At 45.8% G+C, this 13,947-nt stretch overlaps 3 protein-coding genes across 4 annotated transcripts; 2 read left to right on the forward strand and 1 right to left on the reverse strand.

Annotated features, from left to right (window-relative positions):
• The first annotated feature begins 233 nt into the window (after window positions 1-233).
• Window positions 234-8,043, forward strand: LOC117848111 (uncharacterized). Its single transcript, XM_034729429.2, has 17 exons — window positions 234-665; window positions 828-1,006; window positions 1,932-1,995; window positions 2,236-2,277; window positions 2,365-2,427; window positions 3,162-3,211; window positions 3,292-3,319; window positions 3,490-3,567; window positions 3,667-3,777; window positions 3,856-3,916; window positions 4,429-4,542; window positions 5,012-5,130; window positions 5,545-5,602; window positions 6,483-6,521; window positions 6,624-6,664; window positions 7,234-7,360; window positions 7,651-8,043. The coding sequence occupies exons 1-17, from the start codon at window positions 234-236 to the stop codon at window positions 7,770-7,772; spliced, it is 1,728 nt and encodes a 575-aa protein (XP_034585320.1). The 3' UTR covers window positions 7,773-8,043.
• Window positions 8,044-9,197: 1,154 nt separating this feature from the next.
• LOC117848744 (small ribosomal subunit protein mS33) lies at window positions 9,198-11,689 on the reverse strand. The gene is made up of 2 exons (XM_034730268.2): window positions 11,418-11,689; window positions 9,198-9,447 (listed from the first exon to the last, which is right to left on the reverse strand). Exons 1-2 carry the CDS (start codon window positions 11,639-11,641, stop codon window positions 9,357-9,359), a joined length of 315 nt encoding a protein of 104 aa, XP_034586159.1. The 5' UTR covers window positions 11,642-11,689; the 3' UTR covers window positions 9,198-9,356.
• Window positions 11,690-11,839: 150 nt separating this feature from the next.
• LOC117848743 (uncharacterized) lies at window positions 11,840-13,766 on the forward strand. 2 transcript variants are annotated; one of them, XM_034730267.2, is made up of 2 exons: window positions 11,840-13,099; window positions 13,392-13,766. In XM_034730267.2, the coding sequence occupies exon 1, from the start codon at window positions 11,921-11,923 to the stop codon at window positions 13,082-13,084; it is 1,164 nt and encodes a 387-aa protein (XP_034586158.1). In that variant the 5' UTR covers window positions 11,840-11,920; the 3' UTR covers window positions 13,085-13,099; window positions 13,392-13,766. The 2 variants fall into 2 exon arrangements, with proteins under 2 accessions (XP_034586158.1, XP_034586157.1); XM_034730266.2 differs by having other exon boundaries at window positions 11,843-13,106.
• Window positions 13,767-13,947: the final 181 nt, after the last annotated feature.

Genomic DNA, 13,947 nt, shown 5'->3' on the forward strand with positions numbered 1-13,947 from the left:
ATAAACAAAGGTTCGAAACGCACACAGAAATGGCCGCAGGCGCACACACGCCGCAGAAGATCCCCTGCCCCCCAGACCACAACCATTTCGAGTCTCGGGAGACGAGACCGTTACGCCCCCGCCTTCGGAGCGGACGCACCAGCGAACCGCCCGCTCATCTCTCCCACCACCTCCCCCTCCTCCTCCTCCTCCCCCACCGAATCCCATCGCGAGCTCCCCCCCAATCCTCTCCGATGGATCGCTTGTCGCGGCCGGCGAGCCCAGGCGGCGGCGGGCTGGGGTACGCGTCGCGGCGGGGCCTCTACGCGCGGCCGGCGAGCCCAGCCGGCGGCAGCAGCGCGCAGACGTCGCCCGGCGGGTCCCCGAAGGACTCGTCCCCGGTCCACCGCCACGCGCGGGCCGGGTCGCTCGGCGGCGTCGGGGCCGCGTCCACCGCCGGACGCCGCGCGGGGGTCGGCGCCGGCGCCGGCGCCCGCGCGCACAACAGCGCCGCGCGCGCCGCCGCTCAGCGCCTCGCGCGGGTCATGGGCGGCGGCGGCGGCGGAGGTGCGGGCGGGGACGGCGGCAGCGGGAGCGACGACGACGACGACTACGAGCTCTCCGGGCCGCCCATCGAGCTCTCCTCGACCCCGCGCCGCACCTCCACCCGATCCCCTTCCCCCTCGGTAACCATCACCGCTACCCCTCGGTTACATGCCATCTCAGTGCCACATTGCATGTCGATCCGTTGGCATTTGTTCTGCATGCCATTTGCGATGCTAAGCTGTGTTCTTCACGACCTGCGTGATGCGCTCTAAGTGGTGGCGTGCAATTTCTGTGCATTTTAGATAGGCCGGTACCTTGCGGATCAGACGCAGGTGGGCCGGCCGCCGTCGCTGACGAACCGTTACACGGCTGGGAAGTCCGTCCCCATGATACCATCGATCAAGCGGCCGGCGACAAGTGGAGCAGGGACGGGAGCGGGGTCAGAGTTGCCCTCGCCCATACCCAACCGAAGGGAGCAGAGGTAATGGGCTGTCCTGCTCTCAAGTGTTTAATTTTGGGTCGCATGCGTGAAGGATTTCGTGGTGCATTACATTAATACATATTGGAGCGAACATCAGTGTTCTAGGCCTGTATGGAGTTTTCCAATTATGGGAGCGCTCTGCTAACTCAATTTAGTATTTCAGCATGTCTGTGTTCCAAGTGCCTGCCCTATGCAGTTGATTAGTTTTCCCATGCTGTTTAGTTGCTAGTTTGCTTTTGAGGCTACAACTTATCTTCCAAGGACTGTCCGTCTATGTATCGTGTCATAGTTTCCCTTATGGAATAATTGTGGTAAATATCAAAGGATAGGGGTAGTGTGCTAATTCTTCATTTGGTGATTAGTGACACTGCAAAATACATTAATGGAGTAGTTTATTGCTAAATTTCAGATTTTGGTGCAATTTTTCCATGAACCTTTTTCTTGGACTGTTACCATGATTCTTTGGTATACATTTCACAGTTCATGATTCTGCTTACAGGCACTGCTTCTGGAACTTACAAAAGGTTCATATGTGCAATTAGGTGGTGGATTCAAATGCACCAACATAATTTATTTTGAAATAAATCGATTGAGCAATGCTAAAATAGGATAGGCCATTATTGAAGAGTCCAAACCAAACCAGGGGTTTTCTGAGACAGTCTTTGTCTAAAATGATCAGCACAAACCATTGCAACTTCATGCCACATTATTGGATAACACTCATTGATTGAATTACAGTTGACTCGGGAAAAAAATCATTAGAAACTTTAGTCATGGTTATTTTTTTGGCATTCCTTTCAGAACTATTCTAACAGTGTTAGTTAAGATAAGTATTTGTTTTTTCTTCAAAAGAACCATTTAGGCTATGATCGCTCTTCTTTCTCTATGATCGCTGGGTAAGTAATACAGGCTACATCATTCTTAGGAGATCAGTTGATCTTGGAAGCTCAATGAGAGGTCGTCGGACATCTTCTTCTCTTCATGACGAGGTAATTTCTTTCCTGAATGTATTTTTTGTATAAAATCTCAATGCTATGATCTGCTCATCTGCATAACATTCTCTTTACTACTATTGAGGTTAACCTGCTATATGTGTTCTCTCTTCTCCATGACACAATCCTTTTCTATCCATTGTTATTGACACTGTCAAAACAGCTGTCAATCATTCACATAAAGATTTTATGCTTAATCTGGAATGCCACTGTGGCTCTTATGTTCCTCCTTTTCAGATTAACACGCTTCAAGTGGAAAATGAAAGCATGCATGACAAAGTGAGATGTCACGATTCTATTCTACTTTTGTACTTTAACATGTTGAAAGCAGCCAACCTCGTTTTTATCTTACTTGCATCTTCCCAGCTTCACCTTGCAGAGGAAAGGTCTGAGGATGGAGATGCCAAATCCATGCAGATGGAGAGAGAGGTCTTTCCATGATAAAATGATGATTAAATTTTGGCTTCTCATCCTTCTTGATTGAATCATACTGCTCTTTTTTAGTTTTCACCTTGAAGGCTGGATCTATGCTAGTATAATCCGTTTGGACTATAGACGAAGATTTTTGCTAGGGTCTCCTCTTACTAAGTACAGATTAATTTCATTAGGTGGAATTCTTTTGACACCAATATACCTGTGTCATTCTTTTTTAAAATATAACCCAGGAAAAAAGATCAGAGGCCAAAAGCCCAGAACTATCATTTTGGCATGAGTTTCTTTACCATCCATTCAGAGGTACCACTAGTCATAACTTGTTAGGTACCAAATGGTGGTACCTTCATAGTTATAGTTTGGTATCTTTCCAAGGGCTATGGAAAAAAAAAACTCCTTTAGCATATTTTGCCTGTCAGCCACTCTTGGAACATAAGAAATCGCACATTATGTTCCTTAAACTTAACTCTTCTACTGGTGAACTAACAGTAAAGACTGATGTTTCAACTGTAAATGAGGGATTTTGGTTGCCGTTCCGTAGGCCTACTAACACAACAGCACCAGAACACAGTTTCATTCTGTCTCATATTGAGCAACAGACAAGATTTGCAAACCTCATTAGCTTATTTCCTTCTTTGAAAGCCCTCTGTGTCAAAGTATATGCATGTAGTGGTACTCTCATTGTATTATTTTCATGTTTCTATTTACCAATATTTGTTTCTGAATGTTAGGCGTCTGATATTGGTGATGCGGTAGAAACAGAAACAATTTTGATTAGCAGGTTTGTTATTTACTAAAATATACTATTTATTATCAATGCCTGTCTCATATTTTAAAACATATTTTCAACTTGGCTCACAGAAAGGATGCAGCACTACAACAAAGAAAGGTATGTTTCCATAGAAAGCTTCTCCTGCTCAAAGTTTTGAGGAACACTAGAGAGACATGTTTGCTTTTGTTCTAATTACCTTTTGATTATTACCGCGTGCACTCTCAAGCTCTTTGTGATCAATTTTTGCTTACTAGTCTGTTTGAGCTTGATGCCTTTTTCGCTCTTAGATTGCTATGAGAATTGCTTCACGAAGGTCTAGTAGTGCGAGCTGTGATGAGATTGCAACCCTTAAGTCTGAAGCAAAGGTGGATTGGATCTTTCCTTGAATCTGGTTATCTGTTGCTGAATGAATTTTCTGGTATCATGTTTTGCAATCATAAACTTTTATTTACGCTGTTGGCTAGGCTGCTAATAATGCCGTTACATCTGTATCTCGAAGAGTAAAAAGTGCTAAATCAGAACTGGGATCTCTTCAAGCAACAGCCAACAGAATGATCTTGTCGCAGGAAGAGATGGTGCGTACTACGTAATAATATTAGCACCTTTTGTCTGTGGCTTTATCATTACAATTGTTCATGAAAATGCTTAATCAGGAGGAGGTGGTGCTAAAGAGATGTTGGCTGGCCCGCTACTGGACGTTATGTTCTAAACTTGGTACCAAGATCAACTTTGCACTGTTTATACTCCTTTTGCAATGAGGGAGTATACCCTGTTTCCTGAATTCTAATTGTTGTCTCAAATGTTATGTCTTCATGAATTAACATAATCTTCAAACAGAAACTTACCACCACTGTAATTTGTAACAGCTGGCACAACCATAGCTAAAAGTTTTTTTTTAAAAAAAACCATAGCTAATGGGTTAGGATGCATACTTATCTACCCCATTTGTCTTTCATATTTTTGTGCTACCGCTTGACTTATTTTCTGTTTAGCACTAGACTTATCTGATATTTCATCAAGTTAATACTTGTAATCTCTCTTTGGTTTTTTATAATAAATTTGTGTGGTATTTCCGCTACAAAGAAGATTAATGCCAATTTCAAATTTGATATGTTCCTTGAGAAAAAAAATGTGCTTCTTCCATGAACAACCAGACAATTGCCATGTATGTAATATTTAATTTGTTATAACGGCTGGTTTTGGCTAATGGTGTTTTTCCCCATTAGGGATACATTCTGATATTGCTGAAGAAAAACAAGAATACTGGTCCTCATTTGCCCCACTCGCACTTGAAGCGGTCCTATCAATTGGGCAGAAAGCAAGAGATGGAACTTTATCAGGTCATATTTCTTTCAAAATCTATTTTTGTTTTATTGTGAAACATGGAGCCGAGACCCTGAACCCACAGGAAATGACAAATAACAACTGAAAAACCGTCAGCAGGATTCTTTTTTACATAGTGACTTGGTTGTAATGAAATGAAGCAATGCGGCCAATTTCTGCATACCAAAAAATTGGAAATGACGTTAATAGAGTTGCTCAAATCTGACTCTCTATTCTCGTTTTCTGGCTGCAAAATAGGATTATTTCCACATTACATTTTGTGCAGTGCAGCTTGTAAATGACGTCGTTTCCTTTCAGCTTGTAAATGATAGGAGCTTATTTTTGCTATGTGTGCTAAAAAATCCCATCTGAAGAGCTTATTTTAGTAGTTTAACTGTCTTTAGAATAATCTTGAATGAAATAGGGTTACTTTTAAAGTCACATAGCAGTAGCACCGTTCTTTGCTCACAATTCATGTGGTGGCAGATAACACTGAGATGGATAGCAGAAGTAAAATGTCCGATGTAAATGATATATCTAGTGATGGCAACATTGAGAGCATGCTTTCAGTTGAGAAAGGGCTGCGTGAATTAGCTTCGCTCAAGGTTCTTCTCAATACTTAACATTATAATTTTGTGTCAACCTACATGTTACTTTCAAGTTTCAACAGCATGCCAGCATGACCAATTTTACTGAGATATGAATACAGGCTACAAAAGTTCTGCTCCTGGTCATGTTTCATCCTCTTCAGGTTTATTAATTGAAGTACATAAATTCCTAGAATATGAAAGTTATTGACTGCCACTTTTCAAAATAGCTCTATTCTAGTTAATTGTTCAGAATATTTTGAATTTTTGTTGTGTCACTGCTAGAGTAACTAGTGCATCTCTGTAGAGTATATAGTAAATGCAACATATATGCAATTGAATTAGCTTTTGCATATTCTTAGAAAAATGACATTACTATATTTCTGCTTCTATTCAAAGTGCCATAATAATAAAGTGATATTCCCTTTGAAGGTAGAGGATGCAATCATGCTTGCTTTGGCAGAAAATCGACATATCAAACCTCTCTCAGGTGGCTTTTCCAAAATGTACTCATTTCTTATACTTTCATCTTACTAATATTTTATGTATAATATTTCCCTGGACTGCCAATAGATAACCATAACTAGTTATTTGCATTCATGAAGATGAATGCATAAAAGCAACAATCTCTTATTTGCAATAACCAGATTACAGAGACTCAATGAGATGATGATAGTATTTGCACATGTAGTGTGTAGCATAACTTGCAAAATGTTGAGTGCTTTTCTCTTGTAACTGGATTCACGATTGATAACTCATAGAGTATCAGAAACTATATAGTTACCTCAAGAGACCTTTTTTAATATGAGCCTGTTTGTGGAATATACATGTAGAATCATTCAAATTCCCAGCAGCATGAAGAATCGGTTTGAATGTACATATAGATTTATTGGAATGATAAATATATTTTTGAAGTTTATGTATATTTTTGAAATGAGAGATTTATTGGGGAGTAAGAGATTAATTCTAAGTGATTTTTTGGTTAGGGGTGATTTGAAGAAACAAGGATCGAGTTATGGCATGAGTTTCTTACAAAAGAGAGAGTGCTGTTTAGAGGGCATGATTAGAGTTTTAAAGGCTTTTACAGTTCTTTCCTCAGCAGTTATGCGACGTGATAATGGAGAGGCATACAAACATAAAATGTTACAATAGTAAAAATATTTGAGTCAAAATCGAACTGCATTGGAGATGTATAGGTCAATATTGGGTTCACGTCCTTTCAATTTCGTTTTTTTGGTTTTGAGAGCCATTTCCAAGAATTATCATGCATAATTCACCTGTACTTAAGAGCAATAAGTGCTATGGTATGACTTGATGTTGTCCGATGAGTAGATTTTACCTTTTCATAAGAATTGAGATTGCAATAACAGGTCAAGCTTCTGAGGGTCGGAGCCCTTCCGAGTCATTAGGTTGGTTATTTCTCGTTACTTATTTTTACATCCATGACATTTGAAGAGCAATATATCAATTCTCTTTCCTAATTATGTTCACTGTATGTTTCCTGGTCCTAGAGTTAAGTGCGGAAGAACGAGAAGATGTACTCTTCAAGCAGGTAAAAGACAATATGTCACCAATATGTTATGTTGTTCAAATTTTTTAGCTGGCCAGCAATAATATTCTTTTGTGTTCCATTGTTAAATAATAAGAGTGAAATGCACACTCAGTCCCTAAAGCCTAAACCTGTTCCATGGTGTCATTCAGAATTCCAGATCCCTAAACTCTTAAATGCATTGCCATCTGTGGTCCAGATGTCTCTATAAGCATGTGTTTGTCTATGCGGTACAGTTTGCTAAGAGATGAGTCTCTCTAATCACACAAGTTTAGGGGCCCTCATCTGCATTTTTATAGTCTATATGGACCTCAATGACACCGTGGGATCAGTTTAAGGACAGCATCATTGAAGTTAATATACCATCAAGAACCCAGTCTCCTAATTCCATACAAGTTTCTATTATGTGCCTAACAAAGTCGCTTGAGTTAATAAAGATAAATGTAAAACAAACATAATGCGAAAAGACCTCATAACTTTGCTTCTTATTTTCTCGTAAGCTTCTTGTTTAGTGTCCTCCTGTTTTGACTTCCAGTAAATGTTGCATCGAAGAATTGACAAATACGCTACAGGCATGGTTGACCTATTATTGGAGGCGGGCCAAAAATCACGACATAGAAGAAGATATAGCTGATGAGCGGCTACATTTTTGGATAGAACAAAGCAAACACCCAGTTACTACAACCGACGTCATAGAAGGTACTAGATTATTTTCATTCTTTGCACTAGTGAAACATGAACTAATAAAACCATGATCTTCTTATCTTATTCTTATAAGTGGATCGATGATGTTAGTTACATACAGTTCTCCCCATCTAATGTCTTTCTAAATTCAAATTTTGAAGTCACCATGAAACCATTATTGATTTTTTTTCCACCAGTCATGTATAAAAGTTTATAGAGCACTCCACAGCTTGAATTTAAATTTGAAGTCAATGAAATCAGTGTTGATTCTTTTTCTTTTTTTTCCTTTGCAATCTTGTACAAAGTCGAGAGAGGACTCCACGAGCTGAAGAAGCTGGGAATTGAGTCTCAGCTGTGGGATGCAACCAGGAGAGCTCTCAATGACGACCTCAGCAATCATGGGAGTCCAACTGGATCTGAAGCTTAAAACAAATTTAGCAAATGCATAAGATGGAGCAAGGCTCTAGTGCCGATTTTGTGCCGTCAGAGGCCCTAGAACCCTCCTGATGATTCCGTTCATCGTGTCTATCGCCTTTTGCTTGGTACCATCATGTAAAAAAAATTGATCAAAATATCCCGTAACCCTTCCTTTCAAAATTCAAATCATCTATTTTATGTTGGTGCTAATTGATCTGTGAAAGCAAAAGGTGTTAATCATGGAGTCATCGAGACGCCATGCTTTCCACCAGCTTACTCTACTGCAACAAGAATATTATGCATTGCTTGATTTCCTTTTTCCTTTTGCAATGGTGGGGGGTCTATTCTTTTAAGGAACAAAGCAAAGCTTCCAGGGTGAAGCTACCTAGGTGACAAACCTGAACTCTGGTCTCACACACTGACACAATCCTGTACTTGCACAGCTGCACTCCCGATCTTTGGAGCCATGTCCATGGAGCCGCTGTCGCCGGCGAGCCAGCGGCGGCGGCAGTGCGCTGCTGCAGTGGCAGCCGCGGCTGCCGCTTGCCTCGCGCCCCTGGTCGTGTTCCTGGCGGTGCTCGTCCTCGCGCCGTCCCTCCTCCCGCGGCTGCTCCTCCGGCCACACCACGCCGCCCCCTACGTCGCGTCGGCCGAGCTCCGCCGCCTGTCCTTCGACGCCGCGGCCTCGGCCCTCGCGTACAACCTCTCCGCCGTGCTCCGGTTCGACGACGGCCCGCCGGGCGTGCACCCGCGCCGCCGGTACACGGGGGTCAGGGCCGCGCCGTTCTACGCCGGGCAGGAGCTCGGCGCGGCCGTGGCGTTGCCGGCGTTCACGCTGAGCCGCGGCGGCGGCGGCGCGACGCTGCCGGTGGCGTGGGCCGGCGTGCAGCGCGTGGCGCCCGGGCGGGGCGCGCGCGCGGTGGCCGCGGCGCTCGCGCGGGAGCGCGCCCAGGGGTGGATCAGCGTCAGGGTCGCCGTGCGCGCCGCGCAGGACGGCGAGGAGAGCGACTTCGCGTGTGTGCTGAGCTTCCCGGTGCCTCGTAAGCGCGACGGGAGCGGCAGTGGCGCCGCCGCCGGCGTGTTCGACGGCGGCAGTTGCGCAGACGCCGTGCGCGTCGAGTTCTAGACGCCGCCGAGCCGGCCGGCGGCTGCAGCGTTGGGAATGGGATTGCTTGCTCGGTTGGGCTGTGCGCTCCATTCTGTGTGCCTTTTTTTTTTCTCACGTGACGTGCATGCGGACGCAGAAGCTCAAGTCTCCATGTTGTACGATGCTAATAGTTTTGAGCATCTTTCGTTCAGGTTTGGACTTTTTTCCCCTCATCTTGAGTGAAAGACATCTTGTTCATTCTGAAAACTTTATGAAACCCAGGGCCACAGCAATGCGGCAACTGCCACTTGTTTGCATCATGAGAACTTTTGGAACTTGGAAGCATCATGCTTCAAACGGGGAACGCGATTTCATTGAAAATCAGTCGTAGACTAAACTTGTTTGAGCAAACAGTGAGGGTTTCTTCATCTATCGTCACCCAAGAAAACATTGCAGTATGCAAACAAGGCAAACGCCAGAAAACAGAACTGGGCATCAGTGTGGCGATTATTTGCTTCTCTTGACCGCACGTCTTCCCTGGCCCTTCTTCGGCGGACCCTTGCCACGACGCTTCAGCATTTCCAGCTTGGACAGACGCCTGTGGAAACGAGACATGCCCCCATAAGATAAATGCTCATAAATCATAGTATGGTCTTAAAAGGAAAGTTCTTCCAACCAATAAGTAAAGCAAGCATTTCATCTGTTGTTAATTTGTGATATGTCATGAAGACGAACAAGAAGGAAAAACATGAACAATATGGTGTTCAGGATGGATGCACTGATACAAATATCGTGCTTCATTCATGGCAATTGTGACAGTGCTTTAGCTTGTGGCCTGGCAGCTCTCATGAAGTTTCTGTCTCCAGGCAGAAAGAAACATCAGTCACCAGCCTAGCATTTTTATAAGTATTTTAGTATGAACACATTCCATATTCCCATTGTGAAACTAGCAGCACTTTGGCTGGCCGACACTGAACAAGACAAGTGTACAGAGTTATATTGATACAATATCACAAGGTTCCTATTGCACCCAGAATGCAGGAATTGCAAATAAGATACAATCTAACATTGAAGAATTCTCTGGCTTTCTGAAGAAGTAAAAATGAGTCAGGTTACTCATATTGCATTTGTTATATATTCTTTGTCAAATGATACAACCACTAAGACCACTCCCAGACCAATTTCCCTGTAATCAATACCAAATAAACCAAAGTTTCCAACAAAACCCAGTAGGGAATTTGTCAGTGATTTCTGGGTTTCAAGTCATGGTAACATAAAATGACAATGTAAAACTAAGTAGATGAAGCAGTGCAAACTGGTACTTCATGTCTGCTGTGAAGAAATAAGCCCAAGTGCATGATCCACCACAATTAATTGATTAGGTGAACAAACTTTAACGTGACAAAATGTTGAATGATCCATGTCGTGCTTTGCCATAAATCAACCAAGTCAAAGGTTTGGATCAATACTGATAGATATACATTACATGTCAGTTGCCGTATCTTAAAATGGGCTAACAGCTAGTAAGGCATGAAAATTGAAAAAATGCAACCTGGCACACTAACAAACACATTCTTGGGCTGAGAGCTATCAATGTATACCATGGTGACACCAAATCTACATTTCACAGGCACAAGCCCATCTAGACAAGCAACAGTGGTGCTGTGCTATAGTTCCCCTAAATGCATAGGCACATAAACAAAAGCTACAAGAAAAACAAATGCATTCCCCTGCAACAACCAACGTATGGTTATGTTAAATATCTCCTGACATGCCAAACATCAACTTTTATCCAACATTACCAAATCCCTGAGGAGTGGTTGGAAGTGGGGGTTGCTCTAGAAATTTTTTGTTTAGTTCATTCCGAATCAAATCCTAGATATTTGGATCCAAATCTTCCCTATCCAAACAGGGCGGTAGTGTAGCAAAAAATTATGATTTATCCTGTCAATAACAACAAGGCACTAGCAGGTATAGATTATTGTGAGAAGTGAATAAGAACAATCATTGTACTGAATGTAACACAGTTTGTCACTCAAATATGCACCAGATCGACATTAGTAGCAGCAATGAATGTCGAAAATGCACCAAAAGGAAACTAGAGGCGTGCTAGGGGGTGAGCAACCTGTTTTTTTCCCAAACCGGTTGAAACCATCCAAGCACACATGCTGAGCAATCTAGCTGCCTAACCCACCACACCAGAAACAAAGGTAATTATGAGTGCTGACCGGTCAAAGCGTGAGTGAACACCACTTGCTCCAGCGAACATAAGCACCTCAGGCGAAAGCACTGAATTTCCATGCCAAGGAATACCATGCTCCAAATGGAGCTGGGGAACCTTAACCCCTAGCTGCAACAATCAAGAACTAGCACCAATCTTGCGAACTCAACGATTTGGTGTCACTGAGGCATACCAACAAACACATCCCCGGCGTCACTGATAGTCACCAAGGACGAGGCACGTCGAGGAACTCATGGCGAGCACAAGCAAAGCAACCAAGCGTGATGATTACTGCGACCGAGCATCAGAGGCAGCGGAGAAGCGGGAGGAGGGAGGCGGGTGCTTACTCCTTCTCCTCGCGCGCCATGACGAGCGGGTCGTCGCGCTTGATGTCGTAGGGGTACCACTGCGCCACCTGGTCCCCAACCATCTTCTTCCGCAGCAGCTTCGTGGCCGCGCGCTTTCCCGTCGGGTTCAGCGCGTGGCCGAAGATGGCCGCCCGCGCCTCCGCGGCCCCCGCCGTCGCCGCCGCCGCCAGCAGGCGCCGCAGCCCGCCCACCGCCGCACTCATTTCTCCCTCGTCTCTCTCCCTCTCGCTCGCTCGCGATCTGGCGGACCGACGGCCCAGATCGCCCGGTATTGTTGGGGTTTTAGTGGGCTTCTGGAGTATTGGGCTGGACCAGATGGGTAAGTGCAAGGCTTGGCCCGGAATGGAACCTGGGCTATATGATGGGCTCCTTTTCCATTTCGCTGTGCTTCTTCGCCTTCTTCGCATGTGCGCACGACTTGTCCGAAACCTAGGAGTGAGTGGAGTGACCTGGCCGTTCCGATCTCGGTCCAGGAGCGCCACATGGCTCCGGCGGCCGCCGCCGCCGTCGTCGCGCTGGGCGACGACCTCCTCCGCGAGGTCTTCGTTCGCCTCCCCACCCCCGCCGATCTCCTCCGCGCCGCCGCAGCCTGCAAGCCCTTCCTCCGCGCCGCCCGCAGCGCGCCATTCCTCCGCCGCTTCCGCCGCCGCCACCCTTCCTCCTGCCCGCGCCTCCTCGGCTGCCTGCTCCTATTCCCCAACCGCCGCCGCGGCAAGTTCCAATTCCTCCCCCTCTCTCCCCCATCCTCCTCCTCGTCCGCGGCTGCGGCCGCCAACGGCGACTTCGCCCTCTCCTTCCTCCCCGGCGGCGGCTGGCTGGGCCTCGGCGCCGCCGCGTGGGAGCACCTGGACTGCCGCAACGGCCGCCTCCTCCTCAAGAACATGGGGTCCCAGGAGCTCGCCGTCGCGGACCCGGTCTCCCGCCGCTGCGTCTCCCTCCCGGCGCCCCCTGCCGGGCGCGCCGTCGGGTACGGCCTCTTCGCCGACTATGGTGACTCCTCGGAGTTCCGGGTGGTCTGCGTCTCGCGCGACGCTGCATCGGGGGAGCTGCGCGCGCTGTTCCTATCCTCCGGCGAGCTCTCCTGGGCCGACGTCGCCGGCGTCGCGTGCCAGACCGACCTAGCCGCCGGCTCCCGGGCGATGCAGGCGAACCGGTCGCTGTACTGGAGGCTCCACGGTGGGGAGCGCATGGTGGCGTTCAGCACGGTGTCCATGGAGTTCTCCGTCCTCGACCTCCCGCCTGCTTTGCGGGAGCTTAGCTTTGACACCGTCGACAGGGGTGAAGAGGAGGATGCCAATGTGCTCCACCTGCTCACCATGAGTGGCTTCCGCATTGAGGTGTGGACTGGCACCGCAGATGGTGATGGTGGGATGGCATGGAGGCGGGTGGAGAAGTCGGTGAGGTTCCACAAGGTGCTGACAGAGATGATCAATCCTTCAGTGGATTCGTACCAGCATGAGCTGGATGTCATCGGAGTGGCTACTGGCATTGTGTTCTTGCGGCAGTGGAATCATCTATTCTCCATTGATCTTGAAACTATGAAGTTCAAGATGTTGCCCAGTAAGGATTGTGAGGCGGCACTGATCTATCCTTACACAATTGCATGGCCGGCTTCTTTCTTGAATCCTGCAGGACAAGGCGCATGATGAAATGGGGAACTGGTCAGTGGTGAGCACTTCATGCAACTCTGAGTAACAGTCTGCATAAACTCAACAAGTGTTACATTCATGATGTTACAGAATTTGAGTCATTTAAGAAGGATTGAAACTTTAACTTCTATATTGAGAAAAATCTGAAGGATTGAAACTACTATATAGAGAAAAATATGATAGTGTTGTAGTACTCCCCAAATACGATATGGTTAGTTTGTTAGGTGCAGCATCTTGGTAGAGCTGAACTTTTTGAGTGATGCAGGGGCTTCTGGTATAACTGAATTTTGTGAATTTGATGCAGGAATGTCAGAATGTGGCAGCAAGCTCCAGTGCGTGATGAAGAGTTTGGCAGAGGCGGCGGAGGAAAAGGAAGAAACTTGATTATCCGAATGAAGTGTCGGGGATTATCACAGCTCAACTGCTCTAGATGTGCCTACAAGTTTCAGCTTTGTGTGTATCCTATATTTGTTTTCTACGATGGTAAATGTTCTCTCAAATTGTGTCGGCGGGTGCACTAGTACTCAGTATTATGCCATCAGGCAATGTTGTACTTAGTTTTTTTAACTAAAGCTTGGCTGAAGCTTTATGGTGCTAATATAATTGTATTGCGCCGATTTATGTATCACTTCATACTGCTCATATGATCAATGACCTATCAGTTGGTAACTTGGTATTAGTGGCCTTAGTGTCGTCTCCCTCTCTATGAAGAATTTTTTTACGCAGCCATGGGAATGAGTTATTGGCCTGAGATTATGTGTTGGTTTGCAGCAAACCAGCAATCCAGGTTGGAAGTTTCGTTGGAAAAGAAACTGAGTTTTCCATACAGTGCCATGATGAATGTGAGTGGATTCCTGGTG

This window comes from Setaria viridis, chromosome 3, assembly GCF_005286985.2.
Source record: "Setaria viridis chromosome 3, Setaria_viridis_v4.0, whole genome shotgun sequence".
Classification (NCBI taxonomy): domain Eukaryota; kingdom Viridiplantae; phylum Streptophyta; class Magnoliopsida; order Poales; family Poaceae; genus Setaria; species Setaria viridis.

Excerpts from the sequence above, each read along its gene's own strand:
- LOC117848111 (XM_034729429.2), top strand. The coding sequence starts at position 234 with ATGGATCGCTTGTCGCGGCCGGCGAGCCCAGGCGGCGGCGGGCTGGGG. Across the intron at positions 3,917-4,428 it reads GACGTTATGTTCTAAACTTG|GGATACATTCTGATATTGCT; the intron begins GTACCAAGATCA and ends TTTCCCCATTAG. Across the intron at positions 6,665-7,233 it reads AAGATGTACTCTTCAAGCAG|GCATGGTTGACCTATTATTG; the intron begins GTAAAAGACAAT and ends AATACGCTACAG.
- LOC117848744 (XM_034730268.2), bottom strand. The coding sequence starts at position 11,641 with ATGAGTGCGGCGGTGGGCGGGCTGCGGCGCCTGCTGGCGGCGGCGGCG. Across the intron at positions 9,448-11,417 it reads ATGGCGCGCGAGGAGAAGGA|GCGTCTGTCCAAGCTGGAAA; the intron begins GTAAGCACCCGC and ends TCGTTTCCACAG.
- LOC117848743 (XM_034730267.2), top strand. The coding sequence starts at position 11,921 with ATGGCTCCGGCGGCCGCCGCCGCCGTCGTCGCGCTGGGCGACGACCTC.